The following is a 26,868-nucleotide window of genomic DNA, read 5'->3' on the forward strand; positions in this document are numbered from 1 at the left end:
AGCAGTGAACCAACTATCACTGGAAGAGTAGCATCCATATGAGTGATCCATCATCACACAGCAGGTCAGGAAGAGAAAAGAATGACTTGAGCTGATTTAAGGGGTAATTTAGGGAGTTATGATTGTCTAAAAGTAGAATTTATCCAGGACACCAGGAGATGAACACCTATTGCATTTGCATCTTTAATGACCAAATAGCCTGCATCTTATTTTCACGTGTTGGACAACATCTTTTATAGCTCCAGGTCACTGGTATGGAAATTCTGGTCCAACACGCATCTTATAAGGGCAACCTACTATATTCTTTTTTTGAGGTCTTCTGAACTTAAGAGGCCGAACTTTGCTTTGTTTCCGAGATCTGATCTGTGGAGTGCAATGGGTGAAACTACCGGATTGAGCTGTTTGGGATTCATCTGTATGCACAGCAGTCCAAGTGGAAACCTCTCTAACCCAGATGGTCCTGTTGACGTGCACCTCAAAGGGGGTTAAAGGCAGTGGGCCAGGATTTGCATCTTCATTGTGCTGTCTTGTAAATCAAGAAACTTATTGGCAGGCAGTAGCCTTTTAACTTCATGTCCTCGCTCTCAAACATAACTTCACTGAAGTCTACTGTATGAGAAAGAAAGTGTCACAAATCATGTGCTTTAATTCATTTTGCCAGTAGGAGCAGTATCCTAGTGTTTTTCAGAACACTTTCATGTAGCCTGTTGTAAAATCATAGCTGTGTTGTGTCAAGCTGCATTTCAGAGATCTGTATTTGTAAACTCATGTCTTAATGCGTACCCCTTCAGGTAAAACCTCCAAAATCTTTGAAAGAATCGGTTTTCTTTAAAAGTTGCCAGAAACTAACCGGGTTCTTTGTCGAGTTTTAATGGCTGTTTGTCTTTTTAAAACTGGGGTTGAATCAAGCTGTTTTATAACATCCCTTCTCTTTGGATGCAATCTGGCTTCAATTATTTAAATATCAAACGCTGAGAAAAACTGGAATGGCTCACGTCCAAATAATGTAAGCAGTTCTTGAAGAAAGGCAGCAATTAGAAGAACTGTTTCCATGTGTGACTACCTTTGTGATTCCTTTTCCATTTTGAACAAATCTGTTCAATTTCCTTCTGTATAGATTATTAACAGAAGTTGAAATTGTTTATCAAATTAATAATAGTTCTGACGAGATAAAAGACTGACATTTTACTCTGGTTACATAAAATAATCAGAACCTAGACTCAATTATTTGGATTTTTTGTTTGTGAGCCAGACCTCAGTTATTAGCTCACATTTTCACCAGATGAATGCAGATGCAGCTTCTAGGATAGCTTTTGTCTCTCATGGGGAGCTATGGGGCCCTGCATTCAATTCCTGGGGTGCTGTCTGTGTGGGGTTTGCATGTTCTCCTTGTATTCACATTGCTTTCCTCCCACAGTCCAAAGACGTGCTAGTAGGTTAAGTCTCCTGTAAAACTGGCCCTGGTGTGAGAGGGTCTGTGTCTGTGTGTGCACTACACTTGACTGGTGTATCCTGCCTTGTACCCAATGCTTCCCAGTAAAGGCTCTGCTCCACCATCCTGATATGGATAAGCAGTTATTTAAATCATTGGTGGTGGTGATTATGGTTAATTCATGGTAAACTCACACTTGTATAGTGCAAGAATAGCTACATCTCTCCACAGAGTATTACACCCTATCACATTTTACTGGTCACACGTAAATCAATTTGTAGAGACTTCAAAGTATATGTGACATTTGAGAAATTAAAAAAAGTGAATTTGTTTAATTAGGAGAGGAAGGCTGTCAGGTGTGGTCATCACCCCAGTTTGGGCATTCACCCTTTATGTGTGCTGTTCCTTATTCACTCACTTGATAAACCAAGAAACTGACAGACAGTTCATGTTCTGGGAGTCAAAGCCACGCCACACCAACCCAGGAAAGTCAATTCCATATGATCCATCTGCAGGGTTTTCAGACTATAGTGGCTACAGCATGAGAAATGGCTCGAGGAACCAGTGCATCAGTGCAATGACTGCAGCCCATCGACTGCATTTGCATGATCTGCATACTTCGTGGGGTAATGTTGACAGCCAAGAGGTGAAATCGCCATCCTCTGATCCAGAGCACAACTTTGGTGGTGCTGAAGAGACTAGTGGAGCCATTTTGCTCTTCACAGACCTGGTGGTAGTGGGTGTGTGGAAATGTCGGGGTGAGTGCTATGTTTATTGTTGAGTTTTTCAAGCCAACCAGTGGGGTGGTGAATATTTGAGGACTAGAGTAGGAACCTCTTTCAACACAAGGACACCTCTGGTGCAGACTAAGGGACACCTTACTTCTCAGAGCTACTTTGATCAATTCTTTCCGTTGCAATAATAATAAAAAACATTATGTTATGTAACGCCTTTAAAGGTGGTTCTCAAGGCGCTTTACAGAACAACGGGAAGATTAAATACACAATGAGGAGACGGTAGATGGGAGTACTGAATACGGTATATGCAGAGGGGTATATAACAGAACCAGTTAAGTAAGAGAAAGGTTTTGAGTGTAGATCTGAAAGATTTTAGGGAAGGTGACTCTGATATCCTAAGGGATAGAGTTCCAAAATTTTGGGGAACAACAGGAGAAGGCCCTTTCACTCATAGTGTGTATATGGGCTTGGGGGACAGATAGGAGACCAGAATTAGAAGAGTGGAGGTTGCAAGGTGGGGGTAGGACGATGGTAGCTCAGACAGGTACTGAGATGCTAAGCCATGGAGAGCCTTACAGGTGAGCATGAGAATTTTGAAGTTGACACTAAACCTGACTGGAAACCAGTGCAAGGACTCCAGGATAGGAGTAATGTGATCACTTGCACTTCTGTTATTCGCTGCTACAGGACGGTCTTGAATTGTTGGCTTTTTTCACAGAATGACAGCACATCGCTCAAATTCCTATGGTACCCCTTAACGAACAGGTGAGATCTTGCCATTGTCATCTTTTTTCTCCTGTTCTGAGCATCTTTTGACATCTGTGGGGAAAAACAATGTCATTGACAGGAGACAGCCCTCCGCTACTTGCTGAGTTTGCACAGGAAGAGCGAGAGAATATCTGCTGTATAAGTCAACACTGCAAGCCATGTTTGCATTAATGTGCAATGGAGTCATACCCGATAACTCGCAATGTTTTTTTTACACTGTCACGTTTAAGACTGAACACTTGTCATGAGTACCTGATCTGTAATCATTGATCTGGTGTGTGTCTAAAAGTGTTCAAGATTCACAAACTTGTCGATATTCTGTATTCTTTCTGTAGGTAATTGTTTGCTGTTTCACTTTGGGATTTCTTGCTGTTTCACTTAAGGATTTCAAATCTATGTTTTCCTTTAATAATTCTACTTGGGGTTTAGAAATCTAAAAGGATAATATATGTGGAATAAAAATATGGTGGTGTGATCCTTACACATTTTGAAGATTACTCCTGCCATCTGGTGGCCAACCGGCCTACATCTGTCTCATGTTCCAAGTGTCTTAAAAGTTGAATTACGCAATTATTACTAGAAATGTGGATTCACACTTAATTATGATTCATTTAAAGATTAACCCCAAAGATTATAAAGATTATAAACATGAATAGAGTGTGAAAGAAGTGTTTTTATGTCCATATCACATTAAATAGTAGAAACTTGATTTTCTTATTTAGACTTAGACATTTTACCACCATGTTAATGTATTCACTACCACATTGACTGTTTAGATGCTGAAAAGCATTATTCATTTTGCTGTTAGGAATTTTGGCTGATGGCTTACATCGTCAATTCATTAGCACTTCTGAAAATACAAAATATTTAAAGAAATATATTTATTCTAGAGGGGATATTGGTGAAAGTATCGTTGAATCGTTTTCTAATTTTTGATTGTCAAATTGGGTACAAAATTCTTATTTTGTCTTACAGATCATTCAAAGAAATTCACTGAGATTATAAAAGAGCACTCTTACTGAAATGATTGAGATAAGTGACCACATAATTCTTTATCACAGGGACAAGCAATATATCTCTAGTAGGGCAGGTGTGTCTAGTGGTTAACTATGTGTCTTGGAAATAGCAGCACCTGAAGAGCTGGAATATTGTTGATGTGGTCCTATTAAGTCAATAATGAGCTGATTTAGGATAAGATCAGAGATGGAATAAAATCCTGAAGACTCACCAACAGTCCTGCACCAGGATTGGCCACACCAGCAAACATAATTATCTAGTTAAGATAGTTAAAAAATAAATCCATCCATTTTCTAACTGCTTCTTCTAATTCAGGGTTGTGGAAGAGCCAGAGCCTATACCCGCAAGCAACAAGGGTACACTCTGGACAGGATGCCAGACCCTCGCAGGCAGGCAGACAGACACATACACACACTCACATTCACATCAGGGCATGTTTTCCAAAAAACCAATTAACTTACCAGTGTGTTTTTGGACTGGTTTTGGAGCACCTGGAGAAAACCCATGCAAACCCCACGCAGATAGCATCCCTGGTCTGGGCTCAGTGGTCTGGGCTCAGGGCCTAAGAGCAGCAAGGCAGCAATGCTAACCACTGCACCACTGTGTCACCCAAATACAAAATAAACATCTTGGCTTAAACCGGAATTGTCTCTTTTTTGGAAATAAAAGTAATCTGAACGTGCACTGGTACTGGTATGACATTCTTCAACAATAATGGGGCATTGTTATTGTTCACTTTTAATCCCCATACACACAACAGAATAATAAAATTAGAAATGTCAAATTAATTTCACTCTGTAGTGATAAGGCAAGTGGCAGGAAGAGCTACAGGTGAACCTAATCAACACAAATTTCCTAGATATGAAAAAAATCAGAGGCAACCTATAACATCAAATTAGTTATTACATCATTATACACATAACATTATTATAATGTATCCAAATCTAGTTATCAGTAACAATATAATTTATTTTTTAGCTCTCATCAGTGATTTACGGGGTAGATAATTATTTATCTATATGAATCAATCCCAAATAATACAATGTTTGATGGAATAAATCAAAGGACTCAGGTTAAAAAGTGACTCAACTCAAACAGTAATATATTTATAGCAGTATTTTTTTTCGACAAGTGGCAAGAATGATCGGATTATTTAACAATACAGCCGATATTTTACAAACTCAAAATTGAAAGGATCAGAAAACGCAAGACCAAGAGGTTTCGTTTTGAAAAGACACATCACTCCTCCATTTACTGCATATTCTAGAATAACGCTGATTGCAGTCTGGGTGATTGCCTGAACCATAAATAAGAAGATATTTTAAATCAGAAAATCTAAAAGTAAAGAAGTAATATTATTTTATAAATAGTCAAACTGGTAATGTTTAAAACTAATGCAACGTCAATCAAATTAAAAAAAACATAGACCGCCGTGACATAAATTAAACCGGCAATATCAGAAGACAGCTAACTTCGTCGTCTTTCGCATACAAAAGCAACGGATTATAGTAGTAGTTGCTGTATTTGGGCCTTGCTATCGTGTCGTCTTGTTTTTGTGAAATAATACCATATTCACCGTAAGTCAGTAGCTGAATTGATATGTATACTATACGTGTTTTGTTGTTTTTTTTTATTTTAAGCAACCTCTCAATTTATCTGTCTGGCTTAAAACAACAACTGCTTACTGTAATGAATTACTGTTGCTAAGAGAGGCCTTTCTCGTGAGGCGCTTTCTTTATCGAGAAACGTTCCGTGTTGACGTTTAAATAATTGGCTTTTTAAATTCAGATATGTTATATAAAAAGTTCTATTATGGATTTTTAGCCATAGTGGTGTGTTTCTAAATTAGCGAAACCTTGGGTATAAGTGGTGGTAACGATATTAATGGCATTCTTCAAAATGCTAAGGTAGAAAGCTAAATTGGTTGTACAAAGAGCAAAGGGTAGTCTTTACATTATTTGTATAGTGAAACCTGTAAAGGCATATTTAAAAGACCTTCAAATTGGTCTCTTCTGTATATTCGTGAGCTCAGTAATATCGTGTCCGCTTAGTCTGTTTTGTGGCTTCATTACGCTGAAAATCATGCATCATCATTATGACAAGAATGATTTTTTTTTACGTACACATTCAAATCCGTTGACAAATAACTTAATACTGAAATAATGGTAGTACTCAAACGTCTCGATTACTAAATATGTTCTGTTTACTTAAAACATAAGCCGTTTCTGTCCAGTATTGAGGTGCTTGGGGCTAAATACAACATTTAGTTTTAGCTAGATGTCACAAAATCTCCACCATATTTACTTTTCAGATGCCTACTATTAAACTGCAGAGTTCTGATGGAGAGATATTTGAAGTTGATGTTGAAATTGCGAAGCAGTCTGTAACCATTAAGACTATGTTAGAAGGTAAGAAGTTCACATAAACTCCTGTGTATGACGTTTTCATTGTTTAAACTGTTAAAACATGAATTTACAAAACCAAAGGAGATTTGTGAGAGGAAAGAACTTCTCAAAGCAGTACTTTGTAGTACTGAATTTGTTACTGTTAAGGAAATATTTTTTTTTCCTCTCAAACATAGCATGTTGCTGTAGAAAACAAGGGACTGTTGTCAGTTATCAAGAATTTTACATTATTTTGTTATAGTTATTTTGAATAACTGAATTTTGGGGAAGCATAATGGGCCTTAGTTTAAAGTTTTTTAGATAAGGGTCTGAGAGGATACATATAAGCTATATTTTTAAGGAGAGTGTCCTAGTTGTAATATGCTCTGTTCACTTTTTATAATCTGCAAAAGAAATAAGATTTTTTACTGTTGAGAATTGTAGTGTACAGCTAGAAACAAGTTTATTTTTAGTGGATTATGTAGAGGATTGCATAAAAGAAAAGCTTGGAAGTTAACAGGTTTATTTCTTCAAGGACAGAAGTTTGTTTTACCTTTTTTCCCCAGAAGGGGAACTGTGAAATGAATAATTGCAATGGTTGCCTAGTCTGGTTGTGTAAACAGACCTTTGGATCATTTATGGGTCCTCAGAATTTTAGAAAACCTGCTGGAAGGTAGATCTCATTTTCTGACATTGATATACTGTGTTCGCTAATTTTGGCACAGACTTAGGCATGGACGATGAAGGTGATGATGATCCTGTTCCACTTCCCAATGTTAATGCAGCTATTCTGAAAAAGGTAACGTTTTTTATTTTCTAATTTTAAATACAGTATGTCTGTACATATGGCTAATAAAATGGTCTTATATACAATTTCTTGCATTAGGAATTTGTCTTTTCGTATACCCCAGCTTGCTCTCCATGAGACATAGAGACAGGGAAAAATGTTTGGGGGTCAGAGCGCAGGGTCAGCCATTTATACGGCGCCCCTGGAGCAGTTGGGGTTAAGGGCCTTGCTCAGGGGCCCAACAGAGTAGGATTCCTCTGCCGGCCACAGGATACAAACCGGCAACCTTCCAGCCACAGACACAGATCCTTAACCACAGAGCCACCGCACCACCCATGTCTTTCCACGGGATAGTTTCTCATAATGAAGTAGTGAGTGTAGCTATAACATTTCGGCTGGATGTTAGATTAGCCCGTAGTTCCAGGGAATTCTGTTTCTTTGCTATGTTCTGGTATGTACTGTATGAAATGTATCCATGCTCCCTTCAGATAATTACAATTGAAATTAATAATATATATGAATTTATCTGAAAATTCCTTTCCGATTCCTGAAAACTTGTTTTTCTCCTTTTAATTGTTTAGGTGATTCAGTGGTGCACTCATCACAAAGATGACCCCCCTCCTCCTGAAGATGATGAAAACAAAGAGAAGAGAACAGATGATATCCCTGTGTGGGATCAGGAGTTCCTGAAAGTTGACCAGGGAACACTTTTTGAGCTTATCCTGGTGTGTATTATTAATTCTTCATTGGGTTTGAAAAGTGTGAACATTAATGTCTTTGTAGGTTATTTCAGGTACTTAATTGTCTAAGTGTGTGCTTAAGAGTTGGTAATAATTAGTTAGAAACTCAATAAAATTAGATCACTAGGCTCCTTGCTTTTGTTGTAATTTATAACAGCAGTGCAAATAGTTGTCCACTGAAAATATAATCCAACTTAGTGATTCAACTGTAAAGCACAAATTGGTTTCTTCTGCTTGTTTGTATGAGTGACTTGTGTTCTGTAAAAGTAGTTTTACTTGTAAGGCTGTTGTGAAATTCTTGGCTCTGATGTGGCTGTTTTGCAATCAGTATAGCTGTCCCACTCCTGTTTTGTTATGTAATACATACTTAATTTGTAATCTGAGCACATTTGACCTTTGTGAACTAGCTTTAAATGCTTTGCATCTTTTTCCAGTACGTTGCTTTACAGAAGTCAGTGTCATCTTATACACAATCAGGAGTTGCAGTTTCTATTTTAAAGCATCAACAAATTCCTCACAACCTTCTCTCATAACTCAAATAAGATCCCGAAACAGAAGCAAAACCTTGTTTAATGATGCTTTTCCAATACTTAATCATTTTAACTTGGTATGACAGTAGTTTGAAATAAGTTACAATTTTGATGTGTTTATGAAGAAGAGATTAAAACTGAGTCAGCATCATATACAAGATGGTGTACATGAAGAATGTGTTTGGAAGGCTGCAAATTTCAGTTTGCAGTGGACCAAAGTGAATGGAGCTGGAAAAATCATGGCGTAAAGATGTTGGTTGTTTTGAACTTGCTTTGGTCTACATCATGTGACATTGCTAGTCACAAACAAAAGTTCTTTAGAAATGTGCTATATCATAGGTTTTGTATCCTCTTCAACTGTTGGTCTTGCATTGAAAACTAGCAGTTTATTAAGATCATCTATAATTTCTAAATCCCTGATGATTATTGCTATAAAGATCTTTAAATTTAGTTTTTCCCATAATCTCAGAAGTTTTACTGATTTGTCTACTCGCCTTGTTCAGTATCTTTGTAATGGATAGATTTAACATGTTTTTTTTTTTCCAGTTGGTAAGAACAACCCCAGTTTTAAGAGCATGTGAAATATCCAAGTTAAAGCAAAATATATAACAAAATCTTTGAATCTTTAAGTGCTACTGGATGTCCAGCTGATTGGTTAAAATAAGAATGTTAGATTAAGCAGGGCCTTTTTTCAGATAGTTCTTTCAGGCATGCAAATCTTTAATCTTTCTAGTAGAAATGTGAAAAAGGTGTATTCAATACATTTGTGTTATAAAGTGCAGTTACTCACTTGCTAACCATTACACACTTAACTGTCTCCTTTACTGTTTTTAACAGTTATGGTAGTAAAAAAACCTTCTATTAGTTGTGGCTCCCACAGCAATACATTTATTAGCCTTTCTAATGTCCTGTTTTGTCAGTAATGACTGCCATTTTGTCAGTCATTAGACTGATTATGAACTGTTTCTCATTCCTGCAATATCGATTTGCCTGAAAGTATGTGCCTTCCAGAGTTTTGATCTGAATATAATGTTTTTACATGTATACATCTTTTCAAGGCTGCAAACTATTTGGACATCAAGGGACTGTTAGATGTTACATGCAAGACAGTTGCTAACATGATTAAAGGAAAAACTCCAGAAGAAATTCGAAAGACCTTTAATATCAAAAATGACTTCACTGAGGAAGAAGAAGCACAGGTAATTACTTCAGTTTGTGTGTAGACGTGGTTAACGTTGATATCCTATGCATTACATCCATCCATTTTCTTAACCGCTTCATCCAGTTCAGGTTCGCAGGAGAGCTGGACCCTTAACCTGGCAAGCCACAGGGACAAGGCAGGGTACACTTTGGATAGGACACCAGTCCATCACACGGCAGACACACAGACGCACAATGACAGATACACACATTCTCACCAGGGCTACTTGTTTTGTGTTTTTTTTTTTTAGACCGTAGGAAGAAACCCATGTTAACAGAGAGAACATATAAACTCCACATAGATAGCACCTGGACTTGAACCCAGTGCCCCAGTGCAGCGAGGCAGCAGTGCTAACCACTGCACCACCGTACTGTCCTCCCACATATTGCAGTTGTATATTAATGTCCTAATATGGTGATTTGCTGTCATGTTAACAAGCAGAAGATTCCATATCTGCACGAGAAGTGTGTATATATAGAAGTGGGGGAGTTAACACTGTTGTGTGATGAATGCAGTGGTTCCTTGGAAGGAATTATCATTTGAAAAGCATTAGGGGTGAATGGAAAATGTATTTATAATCAAAGTTTATTTGTGTTTATTATTGTATGTGTATAGTGAACAGGATGGCTAGGGAGATCTTTTCTTAGAGGTGGGCAATATATAACAATATTCATAAGGTCATATTAATCTACATTTCATCATAAGACACAGTTCCCTTTATTGTTCTGCCTAATCTGGGACAGGTACTAATACTGGTAGTACACTGGGGTGATGTTATGAAAAGGGGAGTATACATAGTAGGCAGTCTTAAATCGGAGCAAAACCTTTCCAAACAAAAGACTGACATTACACGAGGACCAAATTGTAAATGGTGGAAAGTGTATTTGCTTTCATATTTTTAAGTATTATAGCTTCCACTTGAACATCGCTCTTGTGCCAGTCCATCATTGGTTTTTAAATCATTACCAAAAACATTTTCAAATCAGGCCCCCTGTGGACATCCAGAAAGAAAAATCAAGTCTTGACTGGGTCCTCAAACACAGAAAACAGTTACATTAAACCTTAAACAGGCAAAGCAAGAAGATAAAGAAATTAACAAGTAGCAAGTTTTATTCCATGCTGAAAAGAAACGAGAGAAACGTTTTATATATTGTCTAAATTAAATATTGTCTCTCGTCAGCATGGAATAAACCTTTACTTGTTCCTTTGCAGCCTGCACATGCTGATGCAGCTATCTCTTTGAACTTCTTTCTAACCAGTCGACCTTGCACAAAGGTCTGCTCCAAAGCACACCTTCCTCCCACTGCTTAATAGCCACTCCTACACCAGTTACAAATTGGCACACAACACAGAACTAAATGATTTGCACAAAGCAAATTATGTAGTTAACAGATGCCAGCAATCAAATAATTGAGTTAAACAATTGTCAGAAACTTACTTTGCTCTTTTACGCAATATAAAGGCTTTTGTTACACCAGTACACTGTACTGCTACAGCTGATGGAGCAGTGGGGTCAAACCCTCGAGATATGAATCAAGGTTTTGTTCAGGTAAATTTTAAAAGACATTGGTGAAATGTCACAGATTATACTTGCGTCTGGTGAGATTTAATGCAATTCAAAACATTGTTTAACTTGAAAGATAATTAAATGCGTGTCACAACTTTATCATTTTTCCTCAGAATGTTTTGTCTAATTCACTATACTATCATTTTACCCAACCATAGTAAACGTATATACCTTAAATACATTTTACCTAGGAAAGTTTGTGCTCGAGAGTAACCCAAAACCATGTTGCATGTAAGAATGTGGAATGTGAAAGTTGAAACTGCATTTAAAAGCAGTGATTAATACAGGTTGCATTATCCAGAAGTCATGTTAAGTAAGCTGCGAGACAAGTTAGTTATTTCTACCACTGTAGGATATACAGTATTGCATTGTGGTTTCCAAAAACATGTAGCTGCCCGAATACCTGAACTTGGTAAATTCAGGTTAGATGAAGGCTGAAATAAACTGCAGAATCTGTGTAGTTTGGTCAGGGTTTTTGAGATGCTAAATGAGTATTTCAATTTTTTTTTTTAATATTTGACTTTTGTTTTGTTTAGGTACGCAAGGAGAACCAGTGGTGTGAAGAAAAATGAGCTCTTACAAGCTGACACTACAACACACTGTAATGATCGTTCCAAATACTGGTTGCACTGCGCTGTTCATACTTGTTAATATTACCGTAGAGAAATAGAGCAGCAAATCCATGTGCATTCAAAGCATGATAATTCCCATTGCTTGTCTGGTGCAAATTTTTTTTCCAGTTTGTTTTTACAGACTTATTGAAGGTTGTATTCACTTTTCAGTCTTGGATATCTAAAATTATGATAATTTTGAATCGCTGAACATTAGAAGCACCTATTCCCCCTGCTGTTTTTAAAAGCTTTAGGTTTGTCTTTTTTTACTGAATTTGTTTTTCTGTTGTGGTAAATAAACAACCTTTTGATGAATATTATTGATAAAAGCTGAATTTTGTAAATATGGCCAACTTCAACTTCATTTGTATCCTGTCCTGTACAAGAGAAATGCAACATAATAAACTTAGGAAGTTGTGGATATCTTGTTTCTTAATGGAAAAAATTACAGGCAGTGAAAGTTAACAATAAAATTTCAGAACAGCTGTGTAGAAGATATTGTCTGGTTTGCTTTTGCTGTGGACTGAAAGCATTAGTATGTAGTAAAAATAATGTCTTCTATTACACAGTTCAGTATTTCCTTTCTATTTATTGTTGTTACTAAGATGGAAACCGCTTATAACTAAACAAAATGACATCTGGGAAGCTCACCCTTAATATGATTGAAATAAACAGTAACAAAGAAAACTGTTTTATTATGGAATTCTTTAATGTGGAAAGCTTGCCATTTTCATCTCAAAGCTCCACATTTTCATTTCCTTATTGTTTTTATCCCCTCTGTAATGTAGAGAAGCATTTATTTAAGTGATGAGATTCATTGCTGTGCAATTAAGTATTTTGAATAAAGAGCAGCTTTAAACTTTGACTTTTGAACAGCCCTCTGATGAATGTCATGGAAAAAATCGGTGCTCGGTAAACATGTTAATGTTACAGGCATGAAGACCTCTGTAAACAATACAAACAGTTTGAGTTTAGTCACTGGTATATGCCCATGTATATTGCCAAGATTTTTATGACCATGTAAAGCTTGTACTTATGTTCTGAACAGGTTTGAAATAGTGTTTCTGAAATTTGAGTTTTGTTTATTATTTTGTATAAAAAACAGTGATATTTAGTGATATTCTTCAAAGGAAGTTAGCAATTTGGCAGATGCGTTCTTTTTTGTATGTAGGGTTCCCCTAGTGGGATACTGGGGGAAATCAATATCTTCACTTAAAGGTAAACAAATCAAATTTATTTTTTTTATGTAGAACACAGTATCATTTGCTACATGCATAACAATATTGGTTTTTAGGCTTGATATTTCTGAGTTCTACATTCATGAATGTAAAGTTCAGTGATGAAACAAGTCCTAGAAAAAAATCAAGGAGTCCAAAATTTATTATAATTACATCTAACAAAAGTTTTATCGCAATAGAAGACAAAATCATTTAATGTATACATGAAAACACACTTCAGACACTGCCAGCACTACGTGGATTGTGTTAAGTATTTTTGGTATTTTTTTTTCCCCCACTTTGGAAAAACCAAAGTGCACAATTTTTTTCAGATTTCAGCCTGCAGTGAAACATCTGTTATCACAGCACCATCTGTATTTACGGTATTTGCAATACTGATATCTGGCTGAATATCACTTGGCACTGTGACTTTCCACAGAAAAAAAGATTGATGCTAAAAGCGCAAAATAAAGCTATTTTTGGCAGAGTAAGGCAGTAACATGCATGAATTGCAGACGATTAGTATGCTGATCTGAGAGTGAGTTATCATCTCAGGCTCAGTTGTGGTGTAAAAGCAGCTTGAGTTTTAGTTCGTCATAAGATAAAACCCAGACTTCTTTAACACCTGCTCCATTGCCCTGCCACTGCTTTAAAAAATATAGAAGTGAATTGCTTCAGAAAATGTTTTAAAAAAAAATTAATGAAAACATAGCAAAGCATTTTTATAATTTTGTTTTTTTTTACAAAACAACATAGAAAAGTTTTGATTCTCGCATATAAGGTGTCCCATTCTTAAAGCTTCTGTACGTTGATATTCATCTGAGATACAGTACCCATTTGGTTTATTCCACTGACTTCTGAGCACACCTTTTCAGTTTTACCGAGACATTGAAGCCTTGAATCTCATGTCACTCATTAATGGAAATCCTTAACACCAGCATAAATATATAGACCAGCCTGATGTAATAAATGACCTTATTTAAAAATTTGTGCATCCTTTGTTGGAAGCATACGTCAACTTTATTACACTAATATGCTCATTTTAAGTCAAGAGGCTAACAATCTGCATACTAATAAAAGTGCCAACACAAATATAATGCAGTTAAGCCCTCTTGCTAGTCCCTGTGCATTGACAACTTCCGGTGGATATTCAATATGTATAACTATTTTGAAGGGAAAGCCATAGATAAAATGCAAAACAAAATGTTGAATTTGGGGCTAGGACTTCAAAATAACATTGCATTTTCATTTGCAGAGTTAATTCAGCTCTGTTACTTATGGGGTGCAAAGTTATATTTAGACTTGTGTACATTTTTAAGGGTACTTAAAAATGTATTTAATCTATTCAAACAACCGAGGTAAAAACTGAATTTAGTACAAATGTGACTTCTGGGAACAAGAACATTACCCACCAGAGGGCACTATTTCAGTTCAAACTGATGATGTGGTTACAATTGCTTGTACTTATCTCGTGGCAGACACTAGTAAAGTTAGCGCCCTCTGGTGTGCTTTAGTTGACTAGAGCATGGAAATTAAATGTACATTTGTGCGTGTACATAATCACATTCCTCCAATATGCAGTTTTCATGACACATTGTTTGAAAAGTGTCTTTATAAGCACATATGTTTACTTAAGAAGCTGTATTCTTATCTGTCAGTTCCTTGCCTGAAATCTGGCTCTTAAGTTTGATATTATAGTGCCATATACCCAATACCCATCCAACTTTCCCAATGTCACACATGATAAAACTTGGCACCAAAACACAACTGGTATATAGTTTTGATTAATTAATTACTTGCTTACACTAAGATTTTTAATTTTAACACAGTTCTTAGTGTTGGGAGATCATGGTAATAGTTTCAAAAGCCATTTATTAAACACATAACTGTAATGACTGCTTAAAAAACTTGAAATCCAATATACAAATTAAAAGTTAACAATATTCTTTTCTGATCCTAGCCTATTTTTGCTCAGACTGCTGTATAAAAGTGAATTCCACAGATTAACTGAACAGCCTATAAAATATTGTGCTTCAGTCATCCATAATATAACAAATTAAGCTCTAATAAGAGCACTTACATTTTAAAACTGAATAAAAGAGCCCATCTGAAACTTCATAAAATATTTTTGTAGTGAAATACGAATACTTTTTACCTTATTCTAACACTTAACTTTAGACAGTGCTGGCTCCAAAACAGAATATATAATGAGTGCAACTTGTCAGGCGTATAGGGGTTTAGTCTATCTTCGTAGTTTCTCATTTTAACGAGACAGTGACATTTATCTTCAGGTCCACGAATGGGTAATTTTTCCTTGTCATCAAGGCAAATCAGAAAAGCAGGAGACTAGAGTAGGAGAACCTTGAAAGACTGGTAGTGGTTTATATAATCCCCCATCCCCCCCGTCAGTAGATGAAGCCGTTGAACGGTATTTCCAAAATTCTTCCAAGTTTCTGTTTTTCTCCTGAAATTATTTCTGTTTTTTTCTTAGACGCTGGTTTACGTTGCAGTGTTTGAGATGCTGTAGGCAGCTGATGAAGGCTGATGTGATGGATGTGTGCGATCTTGCGACTCTGTTAAGGTTTTCACCGATAGTTCAGTGGGTTTGGCACTTCCAGAAAGGGAGGAGGGGGTCTGTTCTCTGCTCTGTGACACTGGAGAGCCGGCAAGCTTTTCCGTGGTTTGATGTGGAGCTGGGGGGACATCGGGTGGGGAAGGGGGAGAGTCTATAGCACTTCCATCGGAAGAATCGGGGCTGGCGCACCGTCTTTCTCCTTGAAGGTAGCGAATGCACTTCTTTTTCCTCCTAGGAACAGTCAAGAGAGTTATCTGTGAATAAAGCGTGGATTCAAAGTGTCACCAATATGGAGTGAAATCACATGCACCATGCACCAACAAGAGGTGGCTTAAAAAACTAGGTCTGTACACATGGTAGATCTTACAATTAACAGTTCAAAACGAAGAAATAAAAGTTCTGGATTCTCCACATCTGCAATGCCTCAAATATTTAAAGAATAATTTTAAAGATGGTAAGTGCTTATTTTACACTTAAGCACTTGCATGCAATTGAACATTTTTTTTAAGTTGTATTTTTTCCTGAATTTAATTAAATTGACACAGCTAGTAGCTGGTACACTAAGAAATAGGTCATTTAAGGGATTGCCCATTCTAATCAGATATCATTTAACACCATCATGAACCCTATAGAGGGTTTGGAAGCGAATTTATAGAAATTACCATTTCCTGATAGAAAAAAGTAATCTACTGGCATTGTTCCAACAAAAAGTGATGGTTTGCTTTTGTAATATCAAGAATTTAGAAGTGAGTCATAACTATGTAAAAATACCATCTGTACATGTATCAGGGTAAAGTCCAACTTCATCTGGGAAGTTGCATGATGAGAGAAACAGTTATGAGGATAAGCAATTTGAGATCAATTCAAAAGGTCACATTTAACCATCAAACGTTTGCAGTGGTATGTATAGGCCTGACCGCATTAATTGAAAAGTGAATGGAGATTTGCATACAAAATGTCATCAAAGTGCAAAGCATGCTTTGTTTGTGCAGCCATTTGGAGGAACCAGGATAACGCTAACCACAGTGATGCACGTGGCTTTCTTCACATTTATTATCTGTTAAGAACATCCATAAAGCACACCTATTAAGATTGCTATCAAGTAGCAGAATAAAGACACATCTAAAAAAAAACGTGTTAGCCACAGTGTGTTCAAGGGGAAATGAGAATTTATTGGATTTTTATCGCCATGCTGAGGAAGGTGATCGAAAGCATGCGGAATTATCACCCAGCAGAATACAGTGTTGATGTGCACTTCAGTGTGTAAGAGGTTTTTTTGCTGATGTCTGCAAGATCACTAAAACATTTTTTCCCCTGTAACAATTAGGATTGCTCATAGTTTTAAAGAACAATTCTAATATTTTAGACATTACAGGAACTATACTGATGTAACACAGTAATGGCTGTTGCATGAAAAGCAGCACTGAATCATTCTATAGAAAATAAACCAGATCAAAGAGCCAGTGCTTCAGCTGGAATCTGAGCTGGGGAAGAATAGCTTTCATTGTTCCCTATATTGTGCAGAGACTATTTTGTCATTATGATACATGTATGCACAGACACCAGTCATTTTACAAGATTCTTCTGTAAACTCCCTCATGGCAGTCAGCAGTCTTGTGAAGTATCGGCTAAATCTTAAGGAGCAAAATTCCGGATTTCGGTGTGATGGAATGAACAGTCAGTTCCGCAGGGTCAAATTAATGTTTATGAAATGAAAAAAAATTGTGGCCGTCTTCAAAAAAAGGAACCCAGCTATGGCATTTTCTCACCAGTTTGAATTTCTAATGTCTGTCAAGTGACATTTTGATCCACCCACTCATTAACGAGCATTGCTACTGCAGTGCATATCCCAAAATGCTACATTTCCATATTCTTATTTGGGCTGTACTAATACATATTCATAAAGAAAGTTTTTGCCGTGAGGAAATATCTGCTCCATTGACGCAGCAAAACCCCAATAACAAAACAGTAAAGTCCACCAAGACTGGCTGATGGGAGCTACCCCCTTCCTAAAAAGGACAATTAAATTGCTAGCAGGTGTTAAGTTATGGATGGTTTGTTTGCAAACATCATTGCTACAATGAAAAGACAAAAGTTTATCAGCTCATCTTTTGCCAAAGGTGATTCATCATAGTAAATCTTTGCAGTCCATAAGTGGTTTGGTATCATCTTTTAAATGATATGATCATTTGTCTTTAATGGATAGTATAAAAATAACTAAATTATTTCCAAAGTCATTTAATTACAGGTGACATTCTAGGCAGTTAAGGACTAAATGCTACAAAGTGTGCATCAATAACGGAAGCAATTTTCCTTCACCAAAAGCAGGTCCAAATCTCTTTCACCATTCAAAGATCTGTTCCATGATAACACCCCTAAGGAGATGAACAAATTTTAACTTTAACCACCAGAATATTCAAAGTGGTAATTCTCACATGCGTTGAGCTCTGTTAATTCAGTGCATAATGTCTGGGAATTCTTTACCTCATTAGCATCGCTGATTAATTACATTGTCTCAGAAAAAGAGACTGGTGTGCAAAATGCAGGAGATCCCTATAAAATATTTAGAAAAACAAGAGCCAAAAAATAACCGAACACCTCTCTGGTTGGTGCCACAGCTTCCTTAAAATTTCCTTTAAAATGTTAAACAGTATTGCCACAAGAGAAACCAGCGTTAGCTTTTCTCTAGTCTCTTATTGCTCTGAGGCCGTGTATGCATGGCGTTAGTGAGACAGACATGCAGAGCAGAGAGCAGTGCTGCCGGGCAGGAGGCTGGGATACACACCTGCAGGGGCCACACCAGTCCGTTTGTTGGTTGAGGCCGAAGCGAGCTCGACATTTCTTAGGAGAGCCAGGGTCTGAGCACAAGACAACATGCGCGTGAGAGAGAGAGGGCAAGGCCAGAGGAAGGACAGACGGGCGAGGAGGAGGAGGAGGAGGAACGGGACAAAGGGCAGCAAAAAAAATTGAAAAAAATTGTTAGCATGTTACTAAAGCGTTAAAAACACTGCTTTTAACCCGAGAAAAACGAAGACCAACAACAGAAAAAAGTATTTAGGACAGCAGTCATCCATGAAAAGAGCCGATATTGTAGTATAGTAAGGTACTGTGCCTTAACAGTGTGAGGTGAAAACAATTTAAGAAATTCAGAGAGTAACGCATATGTGTATGAATTGTGTTTTGCTGAACTTAGTCAGTTTTGTGGAATACGTTTGCAGTGTTAAATGCTTTTCCTGAGGGATGAATGGAAAAGGTGTTTTTAGTGTTCCAGGTCAGGATTTTAATATTAAGCAAAAGCTAAAATATCAAATTCTAACTTACCCGAACTGGAATCTTGCTGCTTTTCTCTTTTTCTTCTTTTTTTCTTTCCCTGTTTTACACACAAACACAAAACACAGTTAAATAAATTTATGAGCTTGAAAGAGTTATGTGTACTATGACACAAGAGCTTTTTCTAAAAACATGAAGTAATACAAAGTAATATTGTCTCTTTGTCAGTATGTAGGAAAGGTTCATTTTTAAAGATTACAAAAATTCAGTCCGACATAAGGATCACAACGAAATAGCCACGTGGTACACAAGCCTGCTGCTGTGACTGAATGGAATTCCTCAAGAGGTGGCTCAAGAAATTCTTCTCAGCTAATTCTTTGGGATTGCGGTAACCACCACATCCACATCACCTATAACTAACCTAAAACAGGCCAAAAAAGTATCCTTCTGCATGTAATATGAATCATTGTGGAGAAGAACCTTTAAAAAGCAAACTGGTCTTTAGCATGTGTGAATACCATCTGCATGACACATGAAAACCAGGACAAGAAAAGCAGTGAAAGCCAAAAAGAAAAACCAAGGGACAACCCATCTGACGAGGGGATTTTCAAAGTAAAGTTAAGCTATACTCTGAGAAAGGAGTGGCTTTAATATGTCTGTTTAACAACTCAACGTATCAGGCGGCACCATTTGAACTGATTTAATAAGACATCCATTCAATATAAGTATCCTGGAAAAGCCCAGCTCTAGGGCCCCGTAGGACACCAATACACATGGAACAAAAGAAATACAGAACAGACCAGGGGGAGCTCTGAAACTACTGAAACAAAGACAGGAGAAAGGATCAGCTAGCAGCTCTAGGTTTCACCTCCGACTTCTCAAATGAGTCTTTGTGGTTTCAGTGAAGGTGGAGAGATCCGAACCGCAGCAAGCTGAAGTATGCCGTGGGAGGAACTGTACTTCCTGTCTGATAGCGGGTCATGTGACTGGGATATGTGACCTAGATTTTGCTCTCCCTTTCACTTAGTGCAGGCTGAAGCCAGCAATACCAAAGACCAGCATCTTACAACAGGGATCATTTGTTCTATCAAATGACATTTGCAAATTGAATTTTGAGTGTGATAAAATGGTTTACCATTGTTAAGATTTAGTTTTGAGAGAAATTATGTTTTGTGGAAGTTATTTGAAATTCTTCCTGAGGAATGGTATCCTAAAGGGAAAGTCACATCCTCATTTTCACTCCCTCCTTAATATTGTGTTTGCAAATTGTAATATTTCGTAATCAACAGTAAAAATCTGAAATATATTAACCGATCAACATCAGTGTCTCATCAGTGACCTTAGGCTGCTGTTAGCAAAAGCTGTTCCAAAATAATGTAAATATGCCTTCATGAATCCATGTAAGAGCTCCTATTTCATGCTTCTTTTATGTTCATGAGAGAGATACACAAAGGCATTACTTTTAAGTTCAAATTGTTTGAAAAGATAAAGGAAAGTAAAAAAGTCAGTATCCAGGAAATTTTAATTCATGCACAATGTTGCTAAGAAGACATTTAGGCCTTCTATAACTAAAGCTTATTACCCTGTGGTGGCAGAGTCAGGCAAACTAAATAACCACATTGTCAAAAAAAGACAGGAAAATCAGAATGCAGAAGCCATACACCAAGCCACTGTATTTATGCATACAGAGTTAGAATTGTTTAGTTCTTAGAAAGAAAGAAGCATAGTTTATGTGTATGGCTAGATAATGGAGTGTAAAAGAAGTCTGCATCAGAATTAATTTTTAAGATAAATAGGTTTCGAGTGTCTCCATATAGAGATCAGTATCTGGAGGATCTTCATCTTCTCCATCTACTTCCGAGAGTTCTAAACTCTCTCCCTGAACTTCTATGACACCAGGCATGAGTCAGTGATTGTATCTGAATCGGATTTGAATACGTGTCCCAGCCTTAATCTGGTGTTTTTACTGCAGGCCTGTCTAGATTTATTTGATCCAGAACCCAGATGTCTGAAGAACGCAAGTGCAAGCTCCTTGCTTGTTAGTAGAGTAAGTCGTGCAAAATATTTGCCCTACCCAATCTGCTTTATGCCTTTCCCCCGATTCCCCTCTAAGGTTCGATTCCTGTAAGAGTTCAACAGCAACTTTCACATTCTTAAAATTATACAAGATCATCATTCATGTCATTCTTACAGATATAGCTATTAATTGTGTAGTGCAAAGGACTATATTTTTCTTTGCTTTCCTGTTTTCTCTCTGTCCATTCTTGTTGCTTGAATGACCCTAACATGCAAGTTGCAGAGTTATTGAATCCTGGATAAAACCTACTGCTGCCTGCCAGTGAACCTTTGCCTGTTCACAAGATGCTGTTATGAACATTAATGAAAAACCAAAGCTCTCTGTGTTCAAGGCTCCTGGAGTCAAAAGGCAAGCCCTCCATTTGGATTTATGCAATCTGTGAAGGTTACCAGAGCAAGACTCAGATCACAACGATGACTGTTACCATCACTGGGGACCAAGTCATAAGAGTAGAAGAAACATTTACACACAGAATACATGTGCAGATAAAAAGTGCTATAAAACCAAAAAAAAAAAATGTATGGTATAACTTAAAGAATCAGGGGATTTCCAAAAACTCCAACGTGAAAGCAGTGAGAGCATCACATCAGGCCTGACTGAAGGAACAGTACATTAAATCTGCTGTATCTACCATCGACTTCAATTAAACCCTAATCCTTATTAACCATGTATCTGTAAGAGACAAAAAGCCCTTACAAGATTATCATTTGAGATGAGGAAATAAAATCTTCATCTCAAACATTATCTTTACTTTTTGACAGAGGCTGAATGATGTCCGATTGACGTCCGGAACAAAAGAGTTTTCTTTTCCTGAAAACACACAGTCATTCTCATAGGCCATTCCAGTTTAGATGATAAAATCCAAGGTAAAGGATGTGATTGACTTACATAGTTGTCCCTGGCTGACCAGCTTGGGTAAAGCTGCATGTGAAGTTGCCTTTCCTTCCTGGCCAGCTCATAGTACTTGGCCTGCTCTTCTCTGGACAGGGCGTGCCACTACACAAACACAGGGAATGGCTTATTCAGTGAAGACATGTCTAGGAGTGAAGCCCAAGCAAATCTGTTTTTTTTTAAACATTTCATTCTCTTTTTTCATTCATTTTCACTATTTCTCAATTCGGAACTTGACACTTAAAAAAAAGAGGTAGCACAGTATTATTGTCCCGGCCCACAGAATGCAGCTCAGCCGCTCCTGGTGGGCCACTGGACAGACAGTCCAGAGAGTCAGACAGTGGACACCGTGCTGCTCTGTGGGCCACTCACCCTTCTCCCCAGGATCTGGTTGATAGCAGCGCTCTCTTTCAGGGTGCACTCTGCGATCACCTTGGCCCTCATCTCCTTCATGTACAGCATGAAAGCATTCAGTGGCTTTTTGATCACTGGCTTTTTTGGCTCCTTGTCTCGTTTTGGCTCTTGCTGGGGCTTCCTGTTGGATACATGCACACTGGCGTTACAGAAGGGGCCCTGGATCTTAGCCACACACTTTGGAATATCACAACGCGTAGCACGATGGGGCATGACCGTGTTGAGTGCCCCAAGGAGCTGTGTTGAGTGCACATTCCAGCTGAAGCCATGATCAGTATCATGACTCTCAGACCCACTGGCAACTTGTCAATTCAATAGGGACAGAGGGGTTAATTTGCCATATGTACACGTACAATGGGATTTTCAATCAGTGCCATTCTTCTCAGGACATGCGCAGTATAACAGACAACACCACACAATGTACACAGTACAGTACAAAACAGGAAATAATAAATAGTGAGTTGTCATTTAGGAACTGGCTGAAAACACCACTGTGGAATCTTGTGGGCAAGACTGAATTTGAACCCCCTGCCCCCAAGAAACTGGCTCTACTTTTCCCATGATTCCAGCGTCCATTCATTTAAAAGACCGAGAACTTTATGTTTTAACTCATTATCAGAGGTCCTGAATGGAAATTCCCTTCCCACTTCTGTGAAAAAAAAAATATTTTAGGTATACGTACGCATACATATTTCTGTCATACTGGTCATGCTCCTGTTTGCCTGTAGGGGGCACTATGGCAGGGTGGGGAATACCCGTTGGATGCATGCTAGAAGGACCCAGCACCAGAGAATGGGGAAACCTGGAAAAGACAAGGAAACATCTATTTAACAACTGGCTGGAAGCCATGCAGATCCGCTGTACAGCTGTAACAGTTTTGTACCAGATCTGCCCTTTTACCCTTTGGGACTGATCTTTGATCAGATAAAAATTTGAACAATGGCCACCAGATGGAGCACAACTTGCAACAAAAAGCAAAGGAAAACCAGAAGCAACCTGAAGTGAAACAGTAAGTTATTAGAATTTTACTATCATGAAAGAATACTGCCGTGAAGTTCACTTATCTCAGTTTGAAAGCTTTCCGATCAAAATCTCTGACATGCTAGTGTTAATTACTGTTAGAATAAAAGATGGGACCCTTCACTGAGGTCAAACATAAATGAACCCTTGAATCAATTAAGCACTTTAAGTATCCAAACATAACACGAGAGACATCTTTATAATCTTGATAATTTATGGGATTAAAAAAAAAGAAGAAAGGCTTGAGGCCTTTTTAAATCACAAAAACATTTCTAGTACATTAAAGGAATACAACTCCCAATGTCTACATTAAAACTTCATTTCTGCTCTAAAATGATTACAATTAGAAAAAGATGTTAAAGATATACTCACTGATTTTCATACATTAACCACTCCCCAATTTGGTTACTTAGAACTAATTGTAACATATAAGACTCAGTCCATACCAATGTTTTTTTTCCAAGTTTCAAAGGCCAATTTCCCCCGCAAAATATTTTCTTTGTTGAATTAAAATACACAAAGAACAGAAACACTGAGTGATATCTATTCAACCACTGCCTGTCTTCCCATGTTCCTTTAGGCCTATGAGGACATGTTCTTAAGTACCGGTCCAGAGCAGCAACAGCCGGCTGTGATGCAGCAGTGAACAGCGGAAGCATTTTGTCTTCTTGGGTTGGGACGGCGCAGCGGGGGGTATTGGACATGGACATCGCTGCCGCCACACGCAAAGCAGGGACACGGAGGCACTGCCAGCTGTCTGCAGGCGGGGCGGAGCCGGTGGCTGGGTACCGGCGGGGCAGTCGACTTTCGAGTCGATGGGGCGGGCCAAGTGCAAGCAGCAGCAGAATGGGAGGGGGGTGGGCGGCACAGGGGAGCCCCCTCCTGGCTCGGCCCATACCTACCTGGAGAAAGAGGAGCTGGTGGGGAGGCTGGAAGAGTAGGGCTGTCTGAATCCACACGATGAGATGGGATAAACAGGCTGACTTTGCCTGCATTTGGGGTAAGAAATAGGCCATCAAGCTACCGGGAACAACAGGAGGACCTACTGTGTCCAAGCACGCTGACACCAGTTAACATTCCCTTCTGAAACACTGAGAGCCACTGCGGTGCAAGCGGGCAGCAGTGACTCAGGGCAGATGAATGTTCAAACGGAAAGACTCCAGATTTCTAAAAGACATGATCTGTCCTTATATGGTAGATTTTCCGTGGCACTATCAGGGACTTTTAATTCCCCCTATTTGTTCTTCGATGTCCAGCTGAACTCTCCCATGGGTTTAACAGTATTGAAAATTCAAATTTGATTAAGGCGCACTGAATTATGTTAGATCACACACATCAGAAGAACTCCACAAGGGTACAAATGTCACGTCTCTTGGCTGCTCCTTCCCAGAAAAGAAAGCGGGCCACGTTTAAGGAAGTTTATAATATGCATTTTTAAAAGCCAATGCCGCATTAAAAGGCAACTGTAATCTAGCCAAAAACTGTTGCTTAAACCTCACAGCCTAAAGAAAACCCCAGTGGATCACTATGCTGGGCCCCAGCTTGAGGGCACTGAGGAGGAGTTCAGCTGAGTGACTCACTGAATGAAGTGGCTCGTGAGCACAGGATAAACATCACAAAAACATCAGGCGGGGATCATACGCCGTCCCAAGGAAAGTCACTGTCCTTTGATGTTGAACAATTGTGCCCCTAGGGGAGGTGGAATGTCTGTAGGTCAGTGAAGGCTTGTGAAGTCACTGGCTTTGGGCTTGTATGAGCTCCACTGCCTGATCAAGGAGGGATTCATTTGCAAATCAGAGTGAACAGGCCAATTATGATGCACAGCTGCTGAGACAGAATTAACAGACTTCATCAGTCACTTCGGTGGAGAACTGCTGAATACAACAAAGTGACTAGTTAGATGCTGTCTGACTATGGGTTTTACATTCTGTTACGGAATCCAGAATGCAGAGTAACAATGAAGTGTAACATATGAAAATGGGAATATATCATAGTCTTTTTCTATAACTTACCTGTAACAAAGACTTTTCAACAAAGCATATACTTAGACTGCACTTTTACCAGAAGCTTTATGGGGCACAACACCATAAACGGCGGCTGATAAGGGAATTGCACATAAAGACAAGCAAAAGATAACGGCTCTTGGGGACCTGGGGTGGGGGTGGGTAGTTGTTTGAACAACGAAAAGCATCACTTGGCATTTCATCCTCACTTTCTCTTCTGTAAAACTAAAGTGACATGAGAAACCATCCAGACCGAATCTTCCTCGAGATGAAATAAACAAAACCACATGGATTCCACTGTAACTCTGGGCGTTTCTTCTAAGTTAGACAGCGAAGGGTGATAGGCAATATACCTTTCTGCCCTTCAAACATATTTACATACTAACACATTTTTACCAGAAATATAGGCAAAGGAACTTGAGGTATTTGCAGCATGTTATCCTGAAGAGAGCTGTTCTTTTTCAATCGGCCAAATCCTTCTTGGAGATTAACTTGTAGATGGCAGCGAAAATCAAACCCAGACTGGCAAACTTGAAAGTACATACAACTATGTTCCACACCTAATTCCTTCCACCCCTTTTTACGGTTAAATTAAAAAACAGCAGATACATTTTAAATTTAAGTTATTCTCAGTTCTGAAAAAAAAAGTATTTTTCATTTCCTTCTAAGAAAATCTAGACTTGTTGGTGCTTGTGTTCAAATTTTTATTTTTTCTTCAGCAGAAAAAACACACTGAAAATGCAGCATAATTTGAAATCTAACACGATTTGTGATCACCCCCTTGTCAGCAACAAAGATCGGGTGTGGCCGAGGACGTCTATAGCATTCAGCAGAGGACGCTGGGAAAAGAAAATTACGCCCACCAGAGCTCCAGACCCCTTCCCACTACACCGTCCTCTGTGGTACTGCAAACCACAGCTTCAGACTACATGTTCTGTTTAATCCCACAGTCTTTTTATTCCTTTCATCAAACTGCAATGCTGGGTATTCAGCAATAAAGGATATAATTTGCCTTAAAGAATTTATCTGTTCCACATTCCCTTCCAGATGCTCTTCTGTGGCTCTTCATTGAGGAACATTTTGAAGTGTAAGAGGGAAAATAATCAACTTTTGTATGTAACTGGCTTAATTAGAGGTTCCACAATAACAGTGAATGAGCCATGAATGAATGAACTCAATGAAACAGTCGGGCTGATTATAAAACTTTTTTTGCCTTTCCAAAAAGCATTAATTCTTAAATATGTTTTGTAGAACTTGGAAAGTTTTAATGAAAGGAGCAGAAAATACGTCTGCCTCTTTCGCTAGCTGATGGACTACTCTCAATATCATCCTGCAAGGCTCTTGATCTGGTGCATCGCTCTGTTGCTTCGATTGGTGCTCTCTACTCACGCAAGGGGCTCTATGTGTTTGCAAGGGGACAATATCACTTACCAGCTCATTGAAGGGGTGATCTGGCCAACACCAGCTGGAGGGAGAGAATAGAAGCCTGAAATCTCCTGGGACGGGGGTCTGTGAACGCCTGTAGGGAACACAAAACAAAAACACTTAAGTGAAGGCCCTAGGTCAGCAAAGCCATCATTACCACACTGGGAAACTACTATTACAGAGGGCAATCACAGCACTTAAT

The 26,868-nt window shown here is 38.3% G+C and overlaps 2 protein-coding genes across 12 annotated transcripts in view; one reads left to right on the top strand and one right to left on the bottom strand.

Moving 5' to 3' along the window:
- Positions 1-5,420: 5,420 nt before the first annotated feature.
- On the top strand, positions 5,421-12,639 carry skp1 (S-phase kinase-associated protein 1). Its single transcript, XM_006631785.3, has 6 exons — positions 5,421-5,531; positions 6,266-6,362; positions 7,064-7,137; positions 7,707-7,850; positions 9,454-9,594; positions 11,700-12,639. Exons 2-6 carry the CDS (start codon positions 6,266-6,268, stop codon positions 11,733-11,735), a joined length of 492 nt encoding a protein of 163 aa, XP_006631848.1. The 5' UTR covers positions 5,421-5,531; the 3' UTR covers positions 11,736-12,639.
- Positions 12,640-12,986: 347 nt separating this feature from the next.
- tcf7 (transcription factor 7) overlaps positions 12,987-26,868 on the bottom strand; it is a 55,215-nt gene continuing 41,333 nt past the window's right edge. Inside the window, exons 5-13 of one of the 11 annotated variants that reach the window (XM_015349515.2) lie at positions 26,673-26,760; positions 24,141-24,227; positions 22,901-23,020; positions 22,177-22,339; positions 21,802-21,909; positions 20,911-20,958; positions 18,888-18,936; positions 18,352-18,424; positions 12,987-15,797 (exon numbers count right to left, since the gene is read on the bottom strand). In XM_015349515.2, the coding sequence (XP_015205001.1) occupies positions 15,491-15,797; positions 18,352-18,424; positions 18,888-18,936; positions 20,911-20,958; positions 21,802-21,909; positions 22,177-22,339; positions 22,901-23,020; positions 24,141-24,227; positions 26,673-26,760 (1,043 nt within the window). In that variant the 3' untranslated portion in view covers positions 12,987-15,490. Of the gene's footprint in view, positions 15,821-18,351; positions 18,425-18,887; positions 18,937-20,910; positions 20,959-21,801; positions 21,910-22,176; positions 22,340-22,900; positions 23,021-24,140; positions 24,228-26,672; positions 26,761-26,868 lie in introns of all 11 variants that reach the window. The other 10 variants (XM_069195935.1, XM_015349518.2, XM_015349516.2 and 7 more) reach the window with 10 other exon arrangements.

This window comes from Lepisosteus oculatus, chromosome 11 (assembly GCF_040954835.1).
Source record: "Lepisosteus oculatus isolate fLepOcu1 chromosome 11, fLepOcu1.hap2, whole genome shotgun sequence".
NCBI classification, from domain to species: domain Eukaryota; kingdom Metazoa; phylum Chordata; class Actinopteri; order Semionotiformes; family Lepisosteidae; genus Lepisosteus; species Lepisosteus oculatus.

Bases quoted from the DNA above. Each gene is read 5' to 3' on its own strand.
- skp1 (XM_006631785.3), top strand. From the start codon at position 6,266: ATGCCTACTATTAAACTGCAGAGTTCTGATGGAGAGATATTTGAAGTT. The intron at 7,138-7,706 runs GTAACGTTTTTT...TTAATTGTTTAG, and splicing joins ATGCAGCTATTCTGAAAAAG to GTGATTCAGTGGTGCACTCA. The intron at 9,595-11,699 runs GTAATTACTTCA...TGTTTTGTTTAG, and splicing joins CTGAGGAAGAAGAAGCACAG to GTACGCAAGGAGAACCAGTG.